The sequence below is a fragment of the Ovis canadensis genome, chromosome 22, assembly GCF_042477335.2.
Source record: "Ovis canadensis isolate MfBH-ARS-UI-01 breed Bighorn chromosome 22, ARS-UI_OviCan_v2, whole genome shotgun sequence".
Classification (NCBI taxonomy): domain Eukaryota; kingdom Metazoa; phylum Chordata; class Mammalia; order Artiodactyla; family Bovidae; genus Ovis; species Ovis canadensis.
The window spans coordinates 39,597,407-39,621,865 of record NC_091266.1 but is presented as its reverse complement, the minus strand read 5'-3'; the positions used below and the strand labels follow the sequence as shown (position 1 = coordinate 39,621,865).

The window sequence follows — 24,459 nt, the reverse complement described above, 5'->3', positions numbered from 1 at the left end:
ATTCTCCAGGCACCGCAGGGCAAATATCTGTTCAAGAAAGGGAGGGGAAGCGTGTGCAAAAGCAGGTGCCCCAGACACAGGGCCTGTTAAATGCCTTTCCCGCCCCCTCACTTCAGCCTCTCCCTCTTTTCTGTATCCAGCACCAGCCCCTTCCCTGGAATGTCCGGGGAAGGAGCACAGCATGTCTCACTCACCAAGAGAAATGAAAGGGGCAACCAAAAGGAAAGCTGGCCTCTCTGAGCGCCATTAGCACAATCATTGCTTGGTTCGGGGCTCTGAGCATTTGCTGCTCCTTGGAGGTTAGATGCACTCCAATACATGAGTCCAGAGTTTGCCAATTCCTGTGGATCAGTGTCACCTTGAAAATGTGGCTGTTTCTAGACGAGCCCTATTCAAACACTGTGTGTACAAACAGGCTTTCCCTTTGTGGACGGCACTTGACAGACAGCCTGGTTTGGTGTCTGAAAGCCTGAAACTGCCGAGTAGTCTGCACTCGCCCCTGCGTGGTACTGTGCCACCAGCATCGTGGTGGGGTCCTTAAGAAGAAGTCCCTTCCTTTGGTTTTAGGGGGTTCTGCAGGGTCCAAGTTCAAACAGGACTTTGCCATTCGGGTAGCAACAGAGGTGGGGTCAGGGCCAGGGGTGAGAAAATAAGCATTTCTATAGCATTTTCTGTGCCGGGCACTGTGTGAACCTCTGTAAGAGCACTGTGTGTGTCATGCTCCCCAAATCCTAATGGGCTGCTACAGTTACTGTTCTCCTTCTATACACAGAGAAATAGAGGTTCACGAGCTAAAGGAAGGAGCTCAAGATGAACACCCAGCCAGCAAGTAGCAGAAAGTTGAACTGGAATCTGCTTCCAGCACTTTCCCTCATGCTGCAGACAGCAACATCCTAGGTGAACTGTTTATATCACATAGGCTGCAGAGTGGGAGTTCCCTGTTTAAATAAGGGAAGAGTGTGATGCTGGGTTGGAGGAACCCCACCCTTTTTCTCCAGCCAGGCCTGACCTGAACACCGTCTGGTGATCAACTATCCTGGTTTGTCTGTGACATTCCCAGTTTGAGCTCTGAAAGTCCTGTGTCCCAGTTTTGCCCAGGATGGTTGGTCACTGTGGCCTTGGTCACCCCCGGGCCAGTTGCAGAGAAGGCCGAGTGGCCTGACGGAGCCGTGTCAGGACAGCCTGGGAGGCCTTTTCAATTACATTAGCTTCTGGCGGCACTAGAGGGAGACGCCAGCCTCGCCTCCCCTCCCTTTCTCCCTTCCTGTGGCTCCCCGGGAGAGGGTGATTCAGCAGCAAGTCGGAAGCAGGCTAGACTGTGACCTACCGGGAGTGGAATTGCCAGGGGCGTGGGGGCTGTCAGCACCAGCTCCGGGCAAGAACTGAGCAGGGTGGGGAGGTGGGGAGGGGGTCTTGAGTTGGTGGGAAGCTGGACCTCTGACAGAGGGTCTGCTGTGCTGCCCAGGCCAGGACTGATTGCAGGGCAGCAGGAGGCGGGAGATCCCTGTCTCTCCCCACCCCGCCCCATGCCGTGGTATGTGAGCGATGGGGGAGTCCCAGCCACTGGATATCTAAGCTGCTTCTCAGCACATTCAACGGCTAAAAATATGAAATGGCTTTGCTAAAAGGTGCCCAACCGGAAACCTCCAAGAGGTTTCCTATTAGGGCCGCCCCTGCTCAGGCTGGAGGCCAGACCCTGTGGAAGGAGTCCTAGGCCTGCCAGTCCCACCATCCAGCCCCAGCCTGGGCCCCCCATGCCAGGGCCTCGGCCTCCACCCCATTAACCCATGTGCTTCTCAGGCCTCCAGGCCTGGCATTGCCCTCCTCCCCTGCACCCACTGGTGGCAGCATTTGGGGGTTGGTCTTGACCCAGAGAAAGCCCAGGTTCCCAGCCTCCATTCCCAGCCTCACCTACTGTGTGACCTTGAACATGTTGTCCAGCTTCTCTAAGCTTTGCTGTCCTCACCTGCCCAAAAAAGGAGACTACAAGATTCAGGAGTCCTTGAAGGGAAGGGCTCATCCTCTAGTTGAAGGACAGGCTGGCTGGGGTGGGTTGCGGGGAGTGGGCAGGCGTTGTCTGGAAGCTTCGTTGGTACCTCAAGCTCATTGTTCTTACTAAGCAAGATTTTCCTGGGGGTGGCTAGAGTCCCAGCGGAGGTTGTGGTACAGGGGCTGGAGTGCCCCCTGGCACCACTGCTGCCTACAGGGATTTCAGTGATTGAGCGGAGACTGTGCTGGACCTGGGGTTCTCAACCAGCAGCCTTGGGGCATCGTCCAAGATGCAGACACTATGTTCATCAGCTCAGGGGTGGGGGCCACATCTGAACTTGTAACTCCGGCTCCCCAGATGAACCTGTTGAATGCTCAGGTTGAGAATCGCTGATGGAGCCTGGCACAGAATGGCCTCAGCAGCCGTGAACTATGTCCCTCTCCCACTCCTGAGCCTCGACATGCCCCCGTGACACGGTAATGACCTGCCTGTCTCCCCTTGGGGGCTGTTGACAAGCTCAAAGAGAATCATGGGCAGCGCAGCTGCACAAACAGAGTGGAGAAGATGCAATGACCATCACTGCAAGGAAGCCACGCCCCCCCATCTGGTCTGCTGGCCGCCAGGGGATGGGCAGTGGTCCCCGGGCCAGAGGCTTCTCCTGCAGGACCAGCTGGGAGGTGGTGGGGCAGGGAAGGGGAGCTGATCCTGGCCCTCCACTCTCTGCCCTTCCTCAGGCCGTACCCAGCAATAAGGCCTGAGAAACAAAGTCTCTCCTTGGGAGATGCAAGTCTGCTGGGCTGGACGTAGCTGCCATGTAACACTCTCCTCCTCCTCACTGGGAATTCTCCCCACAGCAGAGCTTCCGTGGTTACAGCCAGGCACTTCTACACAGGGTCTTCCCCATCTCCATTCTGCCCCAGGGAGCTGACCCTGGCTCTGGCCTTCCTGGACTGACAGGCCGGGGACAGGGACAAATGGGAACTCTCCCACCTGCCTTTTGAAGGCAACAGATTCAGCAGGTTCCCCATTATCCCCCACCCGTGATGCAGTTTCATGGGGACAGGGGAGCTTATAAACCACAGCCCTTCCCCAGCTTGGATGACCCTGTGCAGTGACCAAACCTCATCTGTAAGGTGCGGATGAGAGAACCTCCTTGGTGTGGACGTGAGGATTGAAAGAGGCTCGGAATACTGAGGAGGTTCTCAAACAAGAGGGCTGGTGGGGAGGGGGAAGGGGATGGTATCAGAAATGGAGGTTCCTGGGCCTCAGCCCCAGCATTCCTACTCACAGGCTTCTGTGGGAAACCTACAAGCCTAGGAAACGGGGGTCCCCTCATCCTAGGCTGTGGAGGCAAAGCACCTTGAAGCTTAACAAATGGCCTCAAAGCCCAGGTCACCCCCTAGACCCCCAGGATTGGAGTCTTGGGGAGTCCAAGAAGGTGACTCCTTTCCCAGTGAACCTGCTGTCCTTCCTTCCAGTAGACTCCCTCTTTCCAGCCAGCAGACCTAGCTGCCAGTTCACTTCGACTGAAGCTGGGCAATTGGCATTTTCTTTGATCCCCAGGGAAACGAGCATTTGCCCTGGTCTCCACATAGATCACCATCTAGCCCTACCTGAGCATTTAATAGACCTGTCCTAGGGGCTCTCCTGAGGACTGGTGGATGCAAGGGTGCAGTTCAGTTCAGTTCAGTCACTCAGTCATGTCCGACTCTTTGCAACCCCAAGGACTGCAGCACGCCAGGCCTCCCTGTCCATCACCAACTCCCGGAGTTTACCCAAACTCATGTCCATTGAGTTGGTGATGCCATCCAACCATCTCATCCTCTGTCGTCCCCTTCTCCTCCTGCCTGCAATCTTTCCCAGCATCAGGGTCTTTTCCAATGAGTCAGTTCCTCACATCATGTGGCCAAAGTATTGGAGTTTCAGCTTCAACATTGGTCCTTCCAATGAACACTTAGGACTGATCTACCCTTAGGATTGACTGGTTGGATCTCCTTGCAGTCCAAGGGACTCTCAAAAGTCTTCTCCAACACCACAGTTCAAAAGCATCAGTTCTTCGGTGCTCAGCTTTCTTTATAGTCCAACTCTCACATCCATACATGACTACTGGAAAAACCATAGCCTTGACTAGATGGACCTTTGTTGGCAAAGTAATATCTCTGCTTTTTAATATTCTGTCTAGATTGGTCATAACTTTCCTTCCAAGGAGTAAGTGTCTCTTAATTTCATGGCTGCAGTCACCATCTGCAGTGATTTTGGAGCCCCCCCAAATAAAGTCTGACCCTGTTTCCACTGTTTCCCCATCTATTTCCCATGAAATGATGGGACCAGATGCCATGATCTTCATTTTCTGAATGTTGAGCTTTAAGCCAACTTTTTCACTCTCCTCTTTCACTTTCATCAAGAGGCTTTTTAGTTCTTCGCTTTCTGCCATAAGGGTGGTGTCATCTGCATATCTGAGGTTATTGATATTTCTCCCAGCAATCTTGATTCCAGCTTGTGCTTCTTCCAGCCCAGCATTTCTCATGATGTACTCTGCATAGAAGTTAAATAAGCAGGATGACAATATACAGCCTTGACATACTCCTTTTCCTATTTGGAACCAGTTTGTTGTTCCATGTCCATTTCTAACTGTTGCTTCCTGAGCTGTATACAGATTTCTCAAGAGGCAGGTGAGGTGGTCTGGTATTCCCATCTCTTTCAGAATTTTCCACAGTTTATTGTGATCCACACAGTCAAAGGCTTTGGCATAGTCAATAAAGCAGAAATAGATGTATTTCTGGAACTCTCTTGCTTTTTCCATGATCCAGTGGATGTTGGCAATTTGATCCCTGGTTCCTGTGCCTTTTCTAAAACCAGCTTGAACATCTGGAAGTTCATGGTTCACGTATTGTTGAAGTCTGGCTTGGAGAATTTTGAGCATGACTTTACTAGTGTGTGAGATAAGTGCAATTGTGCAGTAGTTTGAACATTCTTTGGCATTGCCTTTCTTTGGGATTGGAATGAAAACTGACCTTTTCCAGTTCTGTGGCCACTCACTGCTGAGTTTTCCAAATTTGGCATATGGAATGCAGCACTTTCACAGCATCATCTTTCAGGATTTGAAATAGCTCAACTGGATTTCCATCACCTCCATTAGCTTTGTTTGTAGTGATGCTTCCTAAGGCCCACTTGACTTCACATTCCAGGATGTCTGGCTCTAGATGAGTGATCACACCATCGTGATCATCTGGGTCGTGAAGATCTTTTTTGTACAGTTCTTCTTTGTATTCTTGCCACCTCTTCTTAGTATCTTCTGCTTCTGTTAGGTCCATACCATTTCTGTCCTTTATTGTACCCATCTTTGCAAGAAAATTTCCCTTGGTATCTCCAGTTTTCTTGAAGAGATCTCTAGTCTTTCCCATTCTATTGTTTTCCTCTATTTCTTTGCACTGAACACTGAGGAAGGCTTTCTTATCTCTCCTTGCTATTCTTTGGAACTCTGCATTCAAATGGGGATATCTTTCCTTTTCTCCTTTGTTTTTCACCTCTCTTCTTTTCACAGCTATTTGTAAGGCCTCCCAAGACAGCCGTTTTACTTTTTTGCAAGGGTGCAGGGAGGGGCTGAAGGCAGGAGCAGGGGCAGGAAGGCGGTGGGGGCAGGACTGGGAGGGAGCCTGTGGCTGAGCCTGGGTTAACTCCTTGCTGGAGGGCAGAGCAGGCTCCAGGCTGGAGCAGACCAGGGCAGGTAAAGCTGTTAACAGACTTCCCAGGTGACACAGTGGTAAGAATCCACCTGCCTATGCAGGAGACTCAGGTTCGATCCCTGGGTCAGGAAGATCAGCTGGAGTAGGAAATGGCAACCTGCTCCAGTATTCTTGCCTGGTAAATTCCATGAACAGAGGAGCTGGCAGGCTACAGTCTGTTACATACCTCTGGTCCTCCAGCAGTGATTTCTAGCGACAGGATTTGAACCCAGTGCTCACTGGAAGTTTAGCCACCATACCTGGCAGTATGCTCTTTCTACCCGCTGTTGAATTCCCCGGTTCCCAGCCTGAGCCTTTCTGGTCAGCATTAAGCCTACAGTCCCTATTCATCCATCACCACTGCCTGGCCAAGGGGAGGGAACAAGGCACAGCGTGACCTCAGGGACCCATGGGTCTAGGGTGAGGGTGGACTTCCTTCAGAGGGTCACACCTGCAAGGGGAGGATGTCAGGCAAGACAGGTGAAGGAGGTAACATTTCGATCGTGACTTTACAGGCTGAGTGGGCAAAGCACTGGGAGAGGAGGTTTGGCCCGGGTGGGGAGCGGGCTCCCGGTGGGCTGCAGGGCCTGGGTTCTAGCGACCACTCCCCGTGGCCTCAGTTTCCCTGTTAACAAAGTGCTTGGAAACCTGCCTCGTCCTCCCCCATCGGAGTACCGGGGAAGGTGCCTGGGAAAGGGCGCGAGTGGCCCACCGAGCGGGGGCGGGGCGGGGCGGGGGTGCGGGCGGCGGGGCGGGGCGGGGCGGGGCGGGGCGGGCCGATCGCGCCCGGAGAGGAGGCCGGGCAGGCGGGGGCCCCCGCGGGCTGGCGCGGCGCGCAGTGCGTGCGGCTGCGGAGCGCGCGGCTCGCCGGCAGCGGGAATCACATGAGCACTGGCCCGCGAGTGCCCTGCAGCCGCAGCGCAGCAGCCTCGCGCCCCCTCACGACCCTAACCATGTCTGTGTGTTGTTGCTTCTTTTTCAGAGACTACGGCAGTTCCAAGAGGAAATCAGGTAAGGGAGCCTCGGGTCGTTCTTCCCTCCAACCTTCCCTCCCGCTTCGTGCACGCGCCTCTCTGACCCTGCGGGGGACTTTCTGGGGGCTTGTCCTCGCCCGTCTGCCCCGTGGTCCTGCTCCCTTTCTGTTGCCCCCATCCCCAGCTCCTGCCGCCTAAGACCTCTGGTACTCGCACCCCCTCCTCCCTCCGCGTCCCTCGGGTTCTCTCCGGTGCTGATGGAAGTGGGAGCATTGAGAGTGGGGGGCCTAAGCCCCCTAGATCCGCGCTACGTGTGCAGGCGGATCCTCCTCCTGGGGCTGCGGGGCCGACTGCTGGGCACTGCTGGGATTTCTCCCTGGGTCCTTACCGCGGTGCGGCAGCCACGGAAGGGTTAATAGAGATGCCGGGTTTTCCCCGTGAGAAGGTGAGATCCGGGAGCAGGGCGTTGGGGGGTGTTGGGGGGGGGGGGCAGGGATCGTGCCCGAGTGACTGTGAGTTTCTAATGCCTGAGGAGCAGCCTTGCCCTTCCTCCCCGGACTGTGAGCGCCTGGTCCACGCTGCGGGAGTGGGGGCTCTGCGCGGTGGCCCTCGGAGACCGGGTGGTAGGGCACTGACCTGCCCCGGCATTGGCCCAGCAGGTGCCAGGGCTCACCCGGAGTTTGCGAAGGGGGTGGAGACAGGGAGCGGCGGGGCAAGTCCTTGGGCGCTGTGTGTGCTGGGCGCTGTCCGCTGGGATCAGGATTCTCGCGGGGAGGTGGGGGGAGGAACTGGGCAAATGCCTGCACGTGGGCGGGGTGCAGTTAATTGGGGGAGGGTGGTCCCTTGTATTTAGGGATGAGTGTGTACTGGGAGTTGCCGGAGGGAAGGGATTGGAACGACCTGTGTTATTCCTACTTGTGGGGGTGGACAGCCGAGGAGGGCGGTTCTGGCCCTTGCCGGTGTGGGAAGTGTGGAAGAATAGGTGGCTCGCAGTAGCGGCTCACCTTGTGGGCAGGTGCTTGTGTCCAGGCGCTTTGAACCCTGGGTCAGTAGAGGGATATGCCTCTGTGTGAAAGATGGGCTGTGAATTGGGGTAGCTGTGATCGCATGGTGTGTTTCTGTGTGTGGCTTCCTATGCTTTGTGTGTTTCAGTGTTTGCTTGTATGTTAATTGGGATGAGGAAAGATGTGTCCTATATAGAGGGTGGGGGGGGGTTGTGTGTGTGCACATGGGGTTTCGTGGTTGTGTGCGCTTGACAGGTGTTCACTTGTTAGCTGTGTGTGCCGGTGTGTTGGCATGTAGCCATTTGTGGGTTGGCGTGTGTGCTTGTGTCCAGCTGTGGGATAAGACATGTGCACACATGCCTGTCACCTGGGCAGGGGTGTTCCAGGTGTGCACCGCTGTCTGCCGGGGAATTTCTTCTGTGAACAGGAGGCTGAGGCTGCCTCATGAACGTGAACTGCAGCATCTTCTCCCGGGTCCCTTGTAGCCAGAGCCCCAGGTCGGGGAGCTGGGAAGGAGGGGCAAGCCTGGGAGCAGCGCTAGTGGTAAAGAGCCCGCCTCCCAGTGCAGGAGACTTAAGAGGCACTGGTTCGATCCCTAAGTTAGGAAGATCCCCTGGAGGAGGGCATGGCAACCCATTCTAGTATTCATGCCTGGAGAATCCCATGGACAGAGAAGGCTGGAGGGCTAACGGTCCATAGGGTCTCAAAGAGTCGGACATGACCAAAGTGACTTAGCACCCAGGTACATCCCCTCGTCCCCAAGAAACTTGCCCCGAACCTCAGAGATGCAGTGGCTGGTCGAGCCTGGGCTGAGATTCTGGCACCAGTTTCATGCCCTCTCTGCCTCAGTTTCCTCATTCCTTAAAAAAACAGGGAGAATGATGCTCTCTGTCTCACATGTAGAAGATTCAAGAAGTTAACGCAGTAAAGTCCCTAGGAGACAATAACTGCTGGAGAAGCATGATTTATTGTTGTCTTCATCACTTTCTGAAGCCCTGGGACCCCCTGGTGAGTCCCTTCTCTACTCTCAGCCTCAGTTTCCTCCTCCGTAGAGTTGTGGCCTGGGCCAGATAGCCTCCCAGGTGCTCTGCCCTCAATCTCTGAGCCTCAGAGTCTGTGCTGCTTCCTAAGCAAGGCAGGGCCCCACCCAGGGAAAGCTTCCCCGGTTTCTCTGTCTTCCACTCTCAGGCCAGGAAAAGGATGGATGGAGAAATTTAATTTATGCTGCTGTGCTTATCATAATGGCCACTTACTGTCATGGTTAAAAGAGTCAGCTCTGGAGCCAGACGGCAGGAGTTTAGAGTCTGGCTGTTCAGACCTGGGGCATTCCTCCTACCCTGTCTGTGCCTGCCTTCCTTTCTGTAAACTAGGGATACTATTCTTACCACCTTGTAGAGTTAATTTTCTGGGTCAACTTGACTGGGCTGCAATGCCCAGATATTTTGTCACGCATTATTCTGGATGTTTCTGTGAAGATGTTTTTTGAATGAGATTAACTTTTAAATCAGTGGACCTTGAGTAAAGCAGATTACCCTCCCTAATGTGGGTTGGTCTCATCCGATCAGTTGAAGGCCTTAAGGGAAAGACCGACCTCCCCCAAGCAAGAAGGAATTCTGCCAGCACCTTTGGACTTGAACTGCAGCTTTTCCTTGAGTCTCCAGCCTATATGCCTACCCCCAGCAGATTGTGGGCTCATCAAGGCCCCACAGTCACATGAGCCAATTCCTCCCTCTCTTCTTTCTCTCTCTTTCTCTATCAATAGTCTGTTTTATTTATCTGGAGAATCCTGACTAATACACAGCTCATGGTTATAATGAAAATTACATCAACTTCTATATATAAGTCTGCCTAGAACACTGCCTGCACCCTGGACAGTTCTCCTGAAGTGCTAGCTACTATTATTATTTAGTGAGCACCTAGTACGTACTGGAGGACTTCCCTGGTGGATCAGAAGGTAAAGCGTCTGCCTACAATGCGGGAGACCCAGGTTCGATCCCTGGGTCAGGAAGATCCTCTGGTGAAGGAAATGGCAACCCACTCTAGTACTCTTGCCTGGAAAATCCCATGGACAGAGGAGTGTGGTAGGCTACAGTTCATGGGGTTGCAAAGAGTCAGGCATGACTGAGCAACTTCCCTTTTACTATGTACGGGCTACTTTATATATCTATTTCTTTATTTCCTACTCAGAGCCATGTTGCATGGTGGCTCATGGGATTCCCATTTCACAAATGAGAAGCTAAGTCTCCAAGGGTGGCTGCCTGGAGTCTGTGGCAAAGTGGGGGTCTGAGTTCGTGTTTGGAGTTCCACTCTGCTCTGTGATGAAGCTCATGAAGCTTCCCAGGGTGACTCCAGTCAGTGATGTTTGTGTAAAGAACACAAATGCTTGTTGCCTGGCCACCTCTTGTCACACTGTAGTCCCCAAAGCCCCAACTCATCCTCGGAGGATCTCCTGGAGGGATCTCCTATGGAGTGCAGAGCCAGGACTACGAGGCAGACCTGGGTGAACAGGAAGAAAGTGCTCAGACAGAGGGCAGGCTCACAGAGGAGGCAGGACTGGAGACTTTGATACCCAGAAGACAGTGTAGCCTCAAATTCATCTCTGCTCCTTCCCTCCATGGAACCTGCTCCTTCTCACACTTTCTTCCTCCCACCACCCACCCTGTTGCTCAAGCCCAGCATCAAGAAGTCATCCCTGACTCCTCCCTTCCTCTCACCTGCCCACCTGACCTCCACACCCATCCCCTTCTCCCGCCTCCACCATCACATCTGTTAGAAGCCCTCTTCATCCCTCAGAGGACCTCAGCGTCCTCTTCAGCCTGTCTGCCCCCACCGTTGCCCCTCCACACCTTTCTCCATGCCGAAGAGTGAACTCCTCCAAATATGGGTCAAATAAGGTACCTTTCTGAACCCCTGATCCCGGAGAGCCGTATGTGCTCTGGCCCCTGCCTACCGTCCCACCCCGGGCTCCACTCTTGCCCCTGCCCCCTCCTTCCCACCCAGCACTCTCGCACCTGTCACCTTCCATTCCTGAAATGCAGCAGGCTCATTTCTTCACATGGTCTGTGCGCTTGCTGTTCCCCCTGGCCTTAATGCTGTTCCCTGTTCTTGCACATGGCTGGCCCCTTAAGATTTCTGCTCAAAGAAGCTGCCCCATACTCCACTATCTAGCTGCCCACCTCAGGTCACCCTGCTTCTTCCCTGCATGTCGCTGCCCACACTCTCGTTACCTTGTGGGTTTTCTTGTGTAATCTGTGTCCCACCACCTTGAAAGCAGAGACCTTGCTGCAGGGCCCGCACGGGTGTCAGGAATCCCTGCTGCTGGTTGAATGCCAGGTGGATGGAAGAAGGCCTGGGTGCATGAATGACACTACAGGTCAGGAAGGAGAGTCGCTGCGGCCTCAAGTCAGGGATGTTGTCTGGAAAGAGGAGGAGTTTTGGTGATTAGAGGTGGAGAGCCGGGCCTTTGCCAAGTCAAGACACAGCACTTGCACACAGGTGGGGGAGCAGGACCCAGCACTGCAGGAGACTAGCTACTGCAGCTGCCCTTATTGAGCACCAGCTGTATGCCGGTAAAGTGTTGAGGTGACCGGAATGTGCCCTTCTGCCCTCAAGGGGTTTGCAGTCCGCTCTGAGTGATGAACTGCGCAGGCAACAATGTACTGTTGGACAGGGAAGCAAGGAAGTGGCATGGTTACCCAAGGAGGGGCCATCCAGGCCAAGGGCACAGCCAGTGCAAAGGCCCAGAGGTAGGAGCGTGCTGCTCTGCCTGCTCAAGGCATGGCCGGGAGGCCTGTGGCTGGGGGGAGTGGAGGGGAGGTCAAGGTTAGGGGGGAGAGCAGGGATGTGGGAGTGGGGCAACAGTTCAGACCTCATCAGACCTTCTAAGGGTTTCGGCCTTCACGGTGAGAAAGATGAAGAGCCACTGAGGCGTTCTGAGGAGAGGGGACATGATCTGCCTTAGCTCTCAGAATGGTTCTTTGTGACCAGTGAGTAGAGATGGTCAAGGGGAGGAGACCAGCGATGAGGGGGCAAGGACAGCAGCGGAGGGCAACGTGGGCCGTGGGGGTAGCTTATGCCAGATTGCCTGGGCTCCCATTCGCAGCCCTGTGACCTTGGGCAGATCTCTTCACCAGAGCTCCATGCCCTCACCTCTTCTGTTGTATTGGCCGGATTCAACTGGAGAAGCCAGACCCATAGGAGCTACTGTATATTACATTTCATGCAAGGAACTGGCTTATGCAATTGTAGGCCAGTCAGGCAAGTCTGAAACCCAAGAGCAGGCTGGGGTTGCAGTCCACAGGTGAAATTTCTTCAGCAGTAACACCTCAGCTCTGCTCATTAAAGCATTTCAGCTGAGGGACCCAGGGCCCCTCAGAGTATCAAGTGTAACAGGTGAAAGCCAGCTAATGTTGAACCTGATCACCCCTGCATAATACCTCCCGAGCCATTCCTACATGAGTGTGTGGTTGGATAACTGGGGATCGTAGCCTAGCCCGAGTGATGGGCACGCCCTTGAAAATGGAGTAGCGGCCACCTGCAGGAAAATGCAGTTTCGAGGGCGTGATGCAGTTAGAGGGCTTTGTGCCATGCCCAGCAGTAGGTGGGCCAGTCGGTGATTGGCCTCCCCCAGGTGAGCATTGCTGCAGGAGACCCCCATCCCCGAAGCCCCCCCGCCACCCACCCACCCAGAGCAGGGCATTCTCTTCAGACCTGAAAAGATGGGCTGGGGCAACTTACTTCTGGTAAGTTGCATGGCTCCAGTTCCGGTGGTTAGGAAGTTCCACCAGGGGGCGCCGGCGTCCACGGATCCTCTGGGATTGTGTCTGAGGTCTCATCCCACCCAGGAGTCCTGTGATGAGCTGCTGCTCATTTAAATTCAAATGAGGTTGCTCAAGTGTGTTGCAAGTTTGTTCTTTTAGGTCAGTTGATGCTCCTCGTGAAATCCTGTTTACTTTATGCTTTTCCTTGGAAACTTGGCGAGCTCACCCAGCTTCCATTTTAGTACCATACAGGTTGCATCATTGGATGAAGTTCATGAGATCAGTATTATTGTAGTCTGACGACAGAGAAGCGTGTCACCTGGAGTTCAGAGTTTCTGTTTTGGTGTCAGGCAGGGTCTGAGCTCCTGCTCTGCCATGTGTTTGCTCTGTGACTGGCAAGCTGCTTGACCTCTGACCTCATGCCTTCATATGGAAAACGGGGGTAAAAATAGTGCTTGCCTCTATGAATGGTAAGGATTGAATTAGCAGGGGGTGGCGCATAGCATGCTCCCAATGATAGCAGCTGTCATTATTATTCTTTTAATTATTGATAGGTTCAGAAAGGAAGGGGATTTGAGAGTTTAAAAGGACCTGGCTTGAAGCATAATTTTCATTCTGTGAGCTGAGGCTCTGGCCTCTTAGGAGATAGAACTTAGTCTCAGAATATTCTGTAGAGTTAAGACAGGCTCTGGAGCCGGAACACCTAGTTCTGTGTCCCAGCTCTGCCAGCCATGTGGTCTTGGGCAAGTCCTTAACTTCCCTGTGCCTCAATTTGCTCATCTATGAAATGAGTATAATGATAGCGCTTCAACAGGTTGTCTGAGGCTTGAATAGGAGTTAATACATGGGAAGTGTCTGGTGCAAGAGACACCAAGGGTTAAGCCATTTCTGAATAGGAGCAGCTCTTAAGCAGGAGGGACTACTGACTTTGGCATTACGTCCTGCAGGAGAGACTCCTTTCAAAGTGGGAAGGCTGTGTGTGCAGCATCTCATAGTTGCCAGCCAGCCCCCCGATAACCTGGGCAGGTGGTCTTATCCCCGTTTTATAGACCAGGGGAGGTAGGTCCAGGTCACCAAGGTCACCTAGCCAAGTAGACAGGATTCAAATCTGGCTCTTCCGATTCAAACCTTTTTCCACTGACGTCTGTTCCTTCCTGAGACCCCAGGGATCCACAGAGAGCAGGACTGGGCTCCAGAGACCGCTGGCAGGAGTTCCACAGACTGGGAGAGGGCCTGCCCCAAGAGAGCCCCCAACCCCACTGCGGTGTCTGTAGAGGGGACCCATTGGGCACAAGAGATTCTTCATGAGGTAAAGGGTCCCTTTGCAGGCTGTGACTAGTATCCCTTCATTTCTCTTTGTATGAATTTGGTCTTTAATAAGGTGTATTTGGCTTAAAGCAAAACCTGCCTGTAGGTTCTGACTACTATAAAAAAACAGTCTGCCCTCCTTTGACAGAGGAAGTGACTAAGAGAGGGGCCGCTGCCTTCCCAAGGGGAGGGGCAGGCAGAACCTGGCTTCCTGCTCATGGCACTCCCACCAAATCCTGGAATGAGGCAGGGGTGTGAGGAGGGCCAGGGTGAAGCAGAGAAAGCAAGTCTGTGAAAGCCTCTGATGCCTCATCTTCCCCTGGGACGAATGCACCCCCACCCCACCCCAGGACACAGAGTAGGGCCAGCCTCTCTCAGACCCTGGCCCACCCTGCTTACCAGCCACAGAGGAAGAAGGGCAGAGACAAAGCAGATGACAGCAGCTTTCAGTCCTCCCCTGGAGGCTTTCATTTCTTTTAAGTGATTACCGGTTCCTGGCCTCATGGAGGTCACAGCTCAACTGTGAAAGCAGGATGTGCTCGGGGATTCATTGATGAATGAGGGCCAGAGGGGGTTGTGATGCAGGGGAGTCAAACAGAAGGGGCTGGGGTGGGGGTGGGGGGCACCAGCCAAGAGGGGAGGGGCTGGAGATGTTTGCTGGAGGATGGAAGGGGTGGGTATGAGCAGAGAGTGGACCAGATACTCCTGTTAGAAGAGCTGGGTCTGAGCAAGGACTCTGAGTCTGGGATGTGTTTGAGAAGTTTGAGGGAAGAAGAGGTTGTCTAGCCTGGCAGACATGAAGGGCTAGGAAGAGGAGGAGGGCAGGAGATGCGTCTGGAAAGGTAACCTGGGAGAGTATATCAGCAAGCCTTTTCCAAAGCTTTATTTTCCGCCCAAGCCATCCATCCTCAGGGAGAAAGGCCCAGGCTGCTTGGAGAACACGGCCAAGACATTCCTGGCACCCTCCGACGGCCTGTTCCAAGAGCAAATGTGTCTCGTGAAGGCATTGCCTTCTGACACATCTCGCCCGGGCTGGTGTTTTTAAATAATTTTTATTTGTGTGGCTCTGGGTCCCCAGCCTGATGTCACCCCTGAAGTTCAAAGCCAGCTAACTGGGAATGAAGGAGGCTGACTGGTTTGGCAGTTCCACCGCCAGCCTATGTGGCAGTGATGTGATGGAGAAAGTGTGTGTCTGGCCACAGGCAGTGTGGTCCCACTGCCCTACCAGCCTGGACACACGGAGCAGGGGTGGGGGAGGGGAGGGCTCCCCGAATCCTGGGAGGACATATCTCACACCTGGGAAGTGAGGCAACTAGCGGGTGGGTAGCCTTGATCCCCTCCATCCCGCTTGCTCGGCTTCTTTCTGCCCCTCAGTCCTGTCAGCTGACTTCTCTTGCTGGAGTGATGGGAAGATGGTCTGGAAGGGGACAGCATGTGCTAAGGCCCAGGGATGTTGCTGAGAGTCCTGAGCCTGCTTGTTGAAGCACAGATTCTCAGACCCAGGTCTACCATTGAATAAGCAGCTCTGGGGATGGCACCCAGAAACACCAGCCAGCTTTGATGAGCTCCCCAGGTATACCCCAAGATCCAGGCTGGGTTCAGTTTGGGATGGGTCATCCATATAGGTTGATGGCCATATTCAGGGTAGGCAGAGAGTGAGGGGGCAGAAGGCTTGGACCCCCAGGGTGGACTGTGACTCAATGGGGCTGCTCCTGGAAGGTGCATTTGGTCATGTCCCTGGGGTGAGGGGCGGGGGCAGTTAAGAGGACAGCTTTGTTTCCACAAGGTCTTCTTCTTCAGGGGAAGAGACGCCTACATTGTGGTCCAGCAAATCCCTGCTTGGGCTTTTTGGTTTATAAACATGTGACAAAAGAGGCAACATTTCCAGTAACGACAAAGCCAGTGGAAAAACAAAGATTCGGGGGAAATGTGCATTACTTATTGTGTTAGCACCTTTTTCTGCTCTGAACTTTGCTTTGTTTAGAAACAGAAATGTGGCGTGTATAACTCAGTTGGCTCGTGACATTTTTATAATTGGTCAGTCCTGAAATGTGGCGGCAAAGAAAAATTTTCCAGCGTTTCAGCGAAACTTAGACTTTTGCGAGGAAAAAAAAGTGTTTTTCCCCAACTCTTTCTGCTTTGCCCCCTGGATCTTGTCATCGACACATGTGACCCAAGCAGCTGGTAAGAAGATGGATTTTGTTAACATTAGAACTGCATTCTTGTACCAGGAAAACCAAGCCATGTCAAAAATTCCCTTCACTTCCCTGTGCTCATCCTCTTCAAGATGCTTCCTCCTGATGCTGCATTTGGCTAGTGGGTACAGTGGTGTAGGAAAAGCCCCCCGCAGGTGTCTGCCTTTCCTGTTATCCAGGGTCTCCCCCTTGGCCCTGGGCCACCTTAGGCTCCCTGAGTGTTGGATCAGTGTGTCAGGGTTGGGTGCATAACTGTTCCAGGCAGGAGGGTGAGGTCCTTGCAACTCTGTGATGACAGCTAGTGAAACCAAATTAAGACTGTCTCTGTTGGCATCAGCTCCCCTGGGGAGACCTTGCAAACAGGGCAGGTTTTAACATCCTCTGTCCCGGATCTGTCCAGGTCAGGCAGTTTCTCCTTGTCTGCCTCCTGGTCCGCATGGTCTGGCCACACACCGTCCCTGCCTGGAGCCCAGTGGCTCTGGGAGCCCTCTGTGAGTTCCTCACTGGCATTTGGTCACAGGGTTCTGAGTAAGAGGGCCCCTTCGTCAACTTCTTCAGTGACCTCGGTTGCCCTCTCTGTTCTAAGCCCAGGGCTCTGCCGACACTCATGGCAGCTCTGCCAGAGGTGGAGCTGGGGGAACCCTCGAGGGCTAGCTAGATTGATAAGAAGTGAGTTTCCTGATGGATGCTGGTATCAGGCTCCCTAGGATTGGGTGTTCCTGCCAGACCTTGAGCTGACTCCCTAGCACTGGCTGTGGCTGTCATGTAGATTTTGTCCAGTGAACATCTCAGGATCCCCTCTATGCCAGGCCCTGTGGTCCAAGCCCAGGGATATTGAGGTGGGCATCCTGAGGTCTGGGTCCCGGTTGGGTCGAGGAGGTGGGAAAGTAAGCAGCAGTTACGGTGTGATGTCCAAGTGCTACGATGGGGGGCAGGGTGATGGAGGGAGCCTCCCCCAGGAGGCATAGATCTGCTTGGGGGTGGGGTGCCGAGTGAGGCCTTCCACCCTGGTTCCCTGAGGTTTTCAATGAGTCAGCCTGGAGGAGAGGGAGAGCAGCCTGCAGAGGCATCTGGGCAGGCTCAGCATTGGCTGTGAGAGCGCTCCACGTCCTTGCCACTGGACTGGGGCACGTCCTCCGTGTCCCCCGATACCTTCTGGGTGGTGCTGTTTCAGAGATAACCACTGCAGATGGTCACTCATTCACTAAAGTTGTTGAAGCTTAAAAAGTTCTGATTTATAAAATAATACACGTGCCTGAGTTGGAGAGAACTTGCCCCAAAGACCAAAGGCCCCTCTGACCTGTTCCTTATTGTTAGCAGGACTGTGGCTTCCAGTGGTCTCCTGGGGGCCACGTGCACCGTTTCCATACGATTCCAGGGCCACAACACACCCAGCCAGGTGCCCAGTGCTAGGAAGGGTTAAATCCCTGACTGACAGATGGGTCTCTGTTGGGGAGGAACTCTTCATCTACTGGGTCTCCCTGGCAGCTGATGGTTGACTCGGATTGACAGGGACAAAGAAAGAGCAGCCCTTTCAAGTCACAGGTGAAGACCAGGGGAACCCTGAGAAGTGACCCCACCTTCCCACACTTGTGCAGTGAGCCACGCCAGGGCTCTCTGAGCACTGGTCTCCTCCCTGGCTTTCCCTCAGAGTCCCAGAGCTGTGGTGCCAAAGAGTTAACTTCATGCTCCCCCAGAGAGCTTGCACACTCCTGACCCTCCCAGCTGCGGCCTCCTGGGCACAGCTCAGTCACGTGAGAGCCAGATGTGGGGATTTCCCAAACTATGTGTGTGTGCTTGTGTGTGTGTGTGTGTATGAGAAAGAGAAAGCATGCATGCATTCGTGTGCACACACATAGCCTTCTCTGTTTACGTGGCATCTGAAAGCTCGGGGGATTGGTCCAGACCCACGCAGAGCAGGAGCGGGATGGGGGTGAGGAGAGGCCTAAGGCTGCAGGCACACACCCTGGGAGGCTGTGCCGAGCTCTGCTGAGCCCTGCTCCCACCAGACATCATAGATAAGCCAGTTGTTTTTGCTCAGACTCCCATTTCCTGCAACATCCATCTTGCCATAGACCATATTGCTCATGGATAATTTTTTTAAATCTCTTTGAAGGGCTTTACAGCAGATGCTGGAAGCCTGCAGCTTCCAGGGATGTTCTGCTGGGCTTGGGGGCCTGCCCGTGAGTTACCTTGTGCGGCACCAACTAGGCTCAGGGTCTTCCCCAGCCTGAGGATGCCTGTATGTGTCTCGGGCCACCCCAGCCAAAACCTAGGCTAGAGGGAGTGCAGGGCCCTGGGGATCAAAAAGGCCCTGGAGCAGTGGGGTCAGCCAGAACTCACTTTCCCCACAAAACCTCGGGGACTGGGTGCACTGAACAGATGTCCTTCCATCAGCCACCGGGGACTTTCTGGGTACCGCCTGCTGTGTTCAGCGTGCTGTGAGGAGGCTGAGAGGGTTAAGACCCCGACGGAACTACAGATCTGGTTGGAGAGACTAGAGACAAATCTTGACGAAGCACCTGCTCTTCAGACGCTTGATAGGACTACAGCGCTATCCATACATTCTAGAGCCAGTTGACACAGTGAACAACACAGAGACCCTGCCCAGGGCAAGATGCGGGCGGCCTGCAAACCTTGAAAAGGGGGTCATCCTCAACCCCACAAGTGAACTCTGCCTCTAGTCCCTGCTCACTCATCCCACCCCAGCCTCCCCTGACAGTGTCCAGCCAGATGTCTCTGTGAACCCTGCTCCAGAGGTGGGGTCCAGCAGATGCAAGGCCTCCAGGTCTCAGCCTTACTGCGTGATCCCCCTGCACCCAGCCCTGCCTGCGGTGTTTGGCTCTAGCCTGTTCAATGGTCAGGTCCAGGCAGCCTCAGTGGTGCCAGGCGGGTGGCTGAGGGAGCCAAACAGGCTCCCCCAAACCTCCATGACCCCTGAAGCAGTCAGGAACGCCTGGGAGAGTGTATTTGATTGTAAATATCTGTGCGCCATCCCTGAGGCTGGAGAGTCAGTGGGTCGTAGCCGGGAGCCTCCAGCTGTGGTAAGTGCTCATTAGATAGTTGGCAGTGGGTTCATTGATAATCTGATGGCAGAAGTCCAGTCTGGAGAAAAGAAGGCGTTGCATTTTTTGTGTGGCCCTGGGATGGGGTTGTCAGTGCTGGGCCCATTGCTGTCTATGCTATCTCTCCAGGCTCTTGTGGAGACGGAGCCAGGGGAGGGGCTGGACTGCTGGGCAGGGGCCTGGAGACCCAGCAGCCGCTCACTTCATCTCTGGGCCTCTGTTTCTGCTGTTGCTACTGCCTCATTCTCACCGCCTTTGGCCCAGGGAGCTGGTGGGTGGGAGAACTGGAGAGGGGATATCCTAGTAAGTGGGGGAGGACCACCAAGGCAGGCCACCCCAGGGAGTGGGGGTGTGGCTGGGATCCGGGAACTCCGAACAGTGTGAGTTTGTGTCTTCCACGCACACCAGTGCCTTGGCGTGGGGAGAGGTGAGGGCCAGAGAGCTGAGGGGGAGGCCATCACCCCAAGGGGCGGCTGTGGGGTCAGGCAGCAGCTGTAGGAGACCTCCCCACACAGGGCCCCTCCGTCCGCCCACAGCGCAGCTGATGACCACAACACCTGTCTTGAACCGGGAAGCTGAGGGTCTTCAGAGCAGGGTGGAAGGAGGAGGCAGGGCTGCCTGGCAGCCCCCCTGGGCAGCTGCCTTGGCCTCTCTGCCCACACCCACTTGGGCTGGGCTCTCTCTGCTGGCCCCAACCTTGGCCTCTGTGTGGGTGTCCTTGGACTTAGTCCCCACGGGGCTCTGGAATGGCTCCAGCACACCCCCCCACCCCATTCCCCACCTGAGCCGGGAGACTGACTGTTCTCTGACCGCCTGGCTCGGTGGCCAGTGGTTTAGTAGTGCATTCCTGCCCCAGGCTGGGCTGCCCCCACATGGACTCTGGATTCTGGGAAAGGCGGGTTCCAGGGAAAGAGACAGGCCCCTTCCTACTGAGAGCAAAATGAGAGAAATATGGCTGTGTTTACCAAGGGAAGCCCAACAGAAATAAACGAGCCTCCCTTGGCCAATGGCCAGGGTGGTGGAACCAGAGAATGAGGTCCCCCGTTTTTATACCCCTTTGTTCCCCATTCCCGCCAGCTTGCCTGGGCTCCAGTCGGACCCATCACTTCTTTGCTGTGGGGCCTTGGGGAAAACCTTAACTTTCTTGAGCCTCACTTTCTATGTTTGTGAAGTACAGATTGTCGTCAGGATTAAACTAGATAGTGCCCATCAAACGGTCTTGCGTGTTACAGAAGTGGGAAGTAGTATGTTTGTTCTAGCCTCAGCCCTGCTGCTCACTTGCTGTGTGATTTTAGGCACCCTTCTCTCTGGTCCTAAGTCCCTACATGCTCCTTCCAGCCTTGTTTGTTTAGTTCAGAATTCTTTGGCTCAGAACCCTCAGACCTTGGGCAGGACCAGCAACGTAATTTATGGGGCCTCTTGTTCATAAATTATTAAACATCTCAAACTGGGGACAGAAGAGTGTTAAAGCAAGCACAGGGCGGGTCACACGTCACACTGCCCTGAAGCCAGCCCAGCCTCAGAGGTTACGGGCATCAGAGGCAGGGCCAAGGGGCTGGGCTGTGACTGTAGCAGCACTGATCCCTTACCCCTCCAGTCCAAGGGTATGATCTTTTCATACTGTTAAGCACTGATGACGAGCTGGAGGCTGCTGCTCACCCTGGAGCAAGCTGCAGAAAGGTATCCCCTGTGGGCAGGAGCTCACACACCTTACACTAAACCGTCCCCAACTTGTACCTTTGTGACTTGGGACTGTTTGCGCTATTACTTGCTCTCTGTCTTGGCCATCTCAATTCATGCCATGCTTTTTCCGGATGCCATTCATGCCACTTACACTGTCGTGCCTGTTTCCGCTGCTCTGAGCATGATGACCTATTTCAGGCCCCATATATCATGTAGGTCAAGCTGCTACTTCTTTGTGAAGGCCCGTTAGCCCTGGAGGGCTCTGGAAAAGATTTGAGTTACTTCATGCCTACGACAGGGCACTGCCTGCAACAGGGATATATGGTCTCCTAGCGAAAAAGTAGTTCCTTCTCCTTCTACTATTAAATTACAGGACTAGTATGGCTCAGAGAGTAAAGAGTCTGCCTGCAATACAGGAGATATAGGGGACCCGGGTTCAATCCCCATGTCAGGAAGATCCCCTGGAGGAGGAAATGGCAACCCGCTCCAGTATTCTTGCCTGGGAAATCCCATGGACAGAGGAGCCTGGCGGGCCTCAGTGTCACAAAGAGTCGGACCTGACTGAGCGACTAAGGACAATTAGTTGATGGCCTGAAAGCAGTGGCTGAGTTCCCTGGTGGCCTAGTCAAAAAGGGAAAAGAAGCATGTGGCATCCGTAGGCAACTTTAGAAATCTAGCCCTGTGTATAGTTCCCTTGTACAAAAGCAGAGAAAAGACTCGAATACCACAGATATTTAGAAATCCATTCGGGGTTGCAGTGAGGTACGAACAATAGAATTCCCGAAGAGAGAGGTCTTGGGTGTTCAAGTACGCTGAGATACTGCAGAAGGGAAGGACACAGAGAAGACAGTGGAGTGCTCACTCCTGGCAGGGGTCCAGCTCCTCCTCCCGTCCCGGGAGCCCAGGGCGGGGGCCGTGTAAGCTGATAAGGCGGGTGACCCTGCCCTGGTCCCCCTCAGCCCCTGGTTGCTTTCATTCTCCAAGGAGTTTGTGCTGCTGGCTGTTCTGTGTCTCTCCCACCTGGGCTCACAGCCCACTCTGGATTTATTAGTTTGGATGGGTGGAACTTGCTCTACACCAGGGGAGGATTCCTGGAAGTATGGTTGGAGACTAGATTTGGTTAAACGGAACCCAAATCTCACTGCTCTGGAGTTACTCAACATTAAAAGAAACCTTATTGCAAACCAACAGGAGTCCTTCTCCTAACTGAAGTCTACCCAGGTGTTTATAATGTAGTCCGTTTGCTTATATGTGTTTGAGGGGAACATCCTTAAAGTTGGGGGCCCCTGAGGTATTGTTCTTTGACTTCTCATAACCACCTGGACTTGACCCGAGTCAGGTTCAGCACCTAAGTGTCAGGACTTGCTGACCTGGTTTCCTCTGGGCCTGGATTCTTGCTGCCAGTAAGCCAGGAGGGGTGGCTGTGGCAGGGACCCCGCCTCCTGTGGGGTGACCTCAGGAGGGACCCTGTCTCCACGTTTCCTGTCTCCCAGGCACACGCTGCTTTCATCACCGGCTTTGTCCCTATCGCCCACTCCCCTTCTGTATCCAGAGGCCTAATTCCTCCTGCTCCGGAACCTTTCAGGGGCACTAGGCCACTTTGCTCTTAAAGCAACCCTGGAAAGAAGAAGACGAAGTAGATATTTTTATCACCATTTCACAGAAGGAAAGGGGGCTTGGAGATTTGCTAAATGCCCAGAATCAGTGAGCTAAAGTGGCAGAGAAAGCACAAGAACCAAGATTTTTTAAAAATTCTTGCTCCAGTTCCTCTTTGTCCTATGTGCCACCTGAACTGTTGGCCTGCTTCACTGGAGTTTCATATACTGAGCATGTGTTCAAGTGGTTTTCCCAGGAAAGGCAGTCTGATTCTCTGGAAAGATTTGTTTCAGCTGTGGTGCACTTGTGTTATGGAGCCTAGCGGGTTTCTACTGGAAGAGCTTAGAACATGAAACCAGTATCTTGGAGATCAGTGGGCCCCAAATGCCTGATTTTACAGATTGGCCCAGAGAAGTCAGGCCACTTGCCCAAGGTCACACAGCCAGCAAAACCAGCTGTGCAGATTCCCAGTTACATGCCCCGTGCTTTCCACCAGGCCCCATGACCCTGCTCTTAGGCCCCTTGGTTCTGTCACCAGAGATGGGGGGTGGAGACGGCAGGGAGGACAGGAAGCAGTTGGTTTGTGTCACTCACAGCTGCTCATTTGGCTGTGCCTGCCTCTTGCTCCTTCACCCTGTCCCTTCATCTCGCCATTTTCCCAGCCTTGAGCCTGCAGCCATGTCTGCCTCCTGGCTGGGAGGGCCAGGTTTGCGAGCCAGGGGCCTCTCCTCCTCGTTCATTGTAATGAGGTGGGAGAGGGGAGCATCCTTCCCACCCTGGGAGAGGGCTTGCTCTGGTGGGCTGGAGAGAAGGCACTGCAAACGGGGGTGGGATTTGGGGTGGGAGCCACGGAACTGGGTTAATTCTGTGGATCTCGGGGACTGGGAAATAAATCACGTTTTTAAAAGACTTTTTTTTTTTTTTTTTAAAGACACGCTTGTTTCTGGTCCGCTTCCCATTTTCCTTTGGAAAGAAGAAAGGCCTGCTTATTGACGGGGGAGGGGGTGGGCACGAGCTCAGGTTGTTCCATGTTTAGGCGTGGGGGCTCTGTTTCCAGAGGCCAAGGGACCTCTTCCTGTCCACCGGTCCTGGCCTGCCCAGATGCCCATGCCCCAGAGGCCTGGAAGGGCATCGGACCCTTCAAGATGATGATTGAAAAAAGATCAACCAAGCGGCAAAGGCCTTGTGAGTATTTAGTCCATAGCAGCACCCACTTCTGTCTCCTGGGGGTTTGGAACAGCTCTCCTTCTCTGACAACCTCATCTCCTAGCCTGCTGCTGCTGTTGCTAAGTCGCTTCAGTTGTGTCCAACTCTGTGCGACCCCATAAACAGTAGCCCACCAGGCTCCGCCGTCCCTGGGATTCTCCAGGCAAGAACACTGAAGTGGGTTGCCATTTCCTTCTCCAGTGCATGAAAGTAAAAAGTGAAGTTGTTCAGTCGTGTCCGACCCTTCACAACCCCATGGATTGCAGCCTACCAGGCTCCTCCATCCATGCGATTTTCCAGGCAAGAGTACTGGAGTGGGGTGCCATTGCCTTCTCCTATCTCCTAGCCTCAGTTCAGTTCAGTTCAGTCGCTCAGTCGTGTCTGACTCTTTGCGACCCCATGAATCACAGCACGCCAGGCCTCCCTGTCCATAACCAACTCCCAGAGTTCACTCAGATTCACGTCTCCTAGCCTAGGGGTTGGCAAATCACTGCCCACAGGCCAAGCCCAGCCCACCATGTGGTTTTGTAAATAAAGCTTTATTGGCACACGGCTCACTCATTCCTCTACAGGTTGTAACATCAGAGGTGAGTCGTCTTAACAGAGACCACATGGCCCACAAAGCGTCAAATACTGACTCTCTGGCCCTTTGCAGAAAGTCTGTCGACCACCTGTTTTAGCAGAACACGTCTTCCTGGGTTCACCAGGCTCAGGCCAAATGATTTTGTTGGCTCACTGACAGACATTAGCACTTCCCAAACATTTCTTCTGAAGAACCCGAAGGAAAGTGCACAGAGTAGTGAAGCCAGCAGAGATGCAGAGAGGTGTGGGCAACCTGTTAGCTGGCTCCCCCAGGGCTGAGTGGGGCTGGATGGCGCTGGGAGGGGCCTGGCACTAGCTTGCCCCAAGGGGGTGAGGGTGGCCTTACTGGGTGTCAGCCCACTGGGCCTTAT

General features: G+C 54.0%; 1 protein-coding gene across 2 annotated transcripts in view; it reads left to right on the top strand.

Annotated features, from left to right (window-relative positions):
• Positions 1-24,459, top strand: part of SH3PXD2A (SH3 and PX domains 2A) — a 250,247-nt gene that overhangs the window by 159,902 nt on the left and 65,886 nt on the right. For both annotated transcript variants that reach the window (XM_069567002.1, XM_069567000.1), the window contains exon 6: positions 6,698-6,726. In XM_069567002.1, the coding sequence (XP_069423103.1) occupies positions 6,698-6,726 (29 nt within the window). The remainder of the gene's footprint in view (positions 1-6,697; positions 6,727-24,459) is intronic.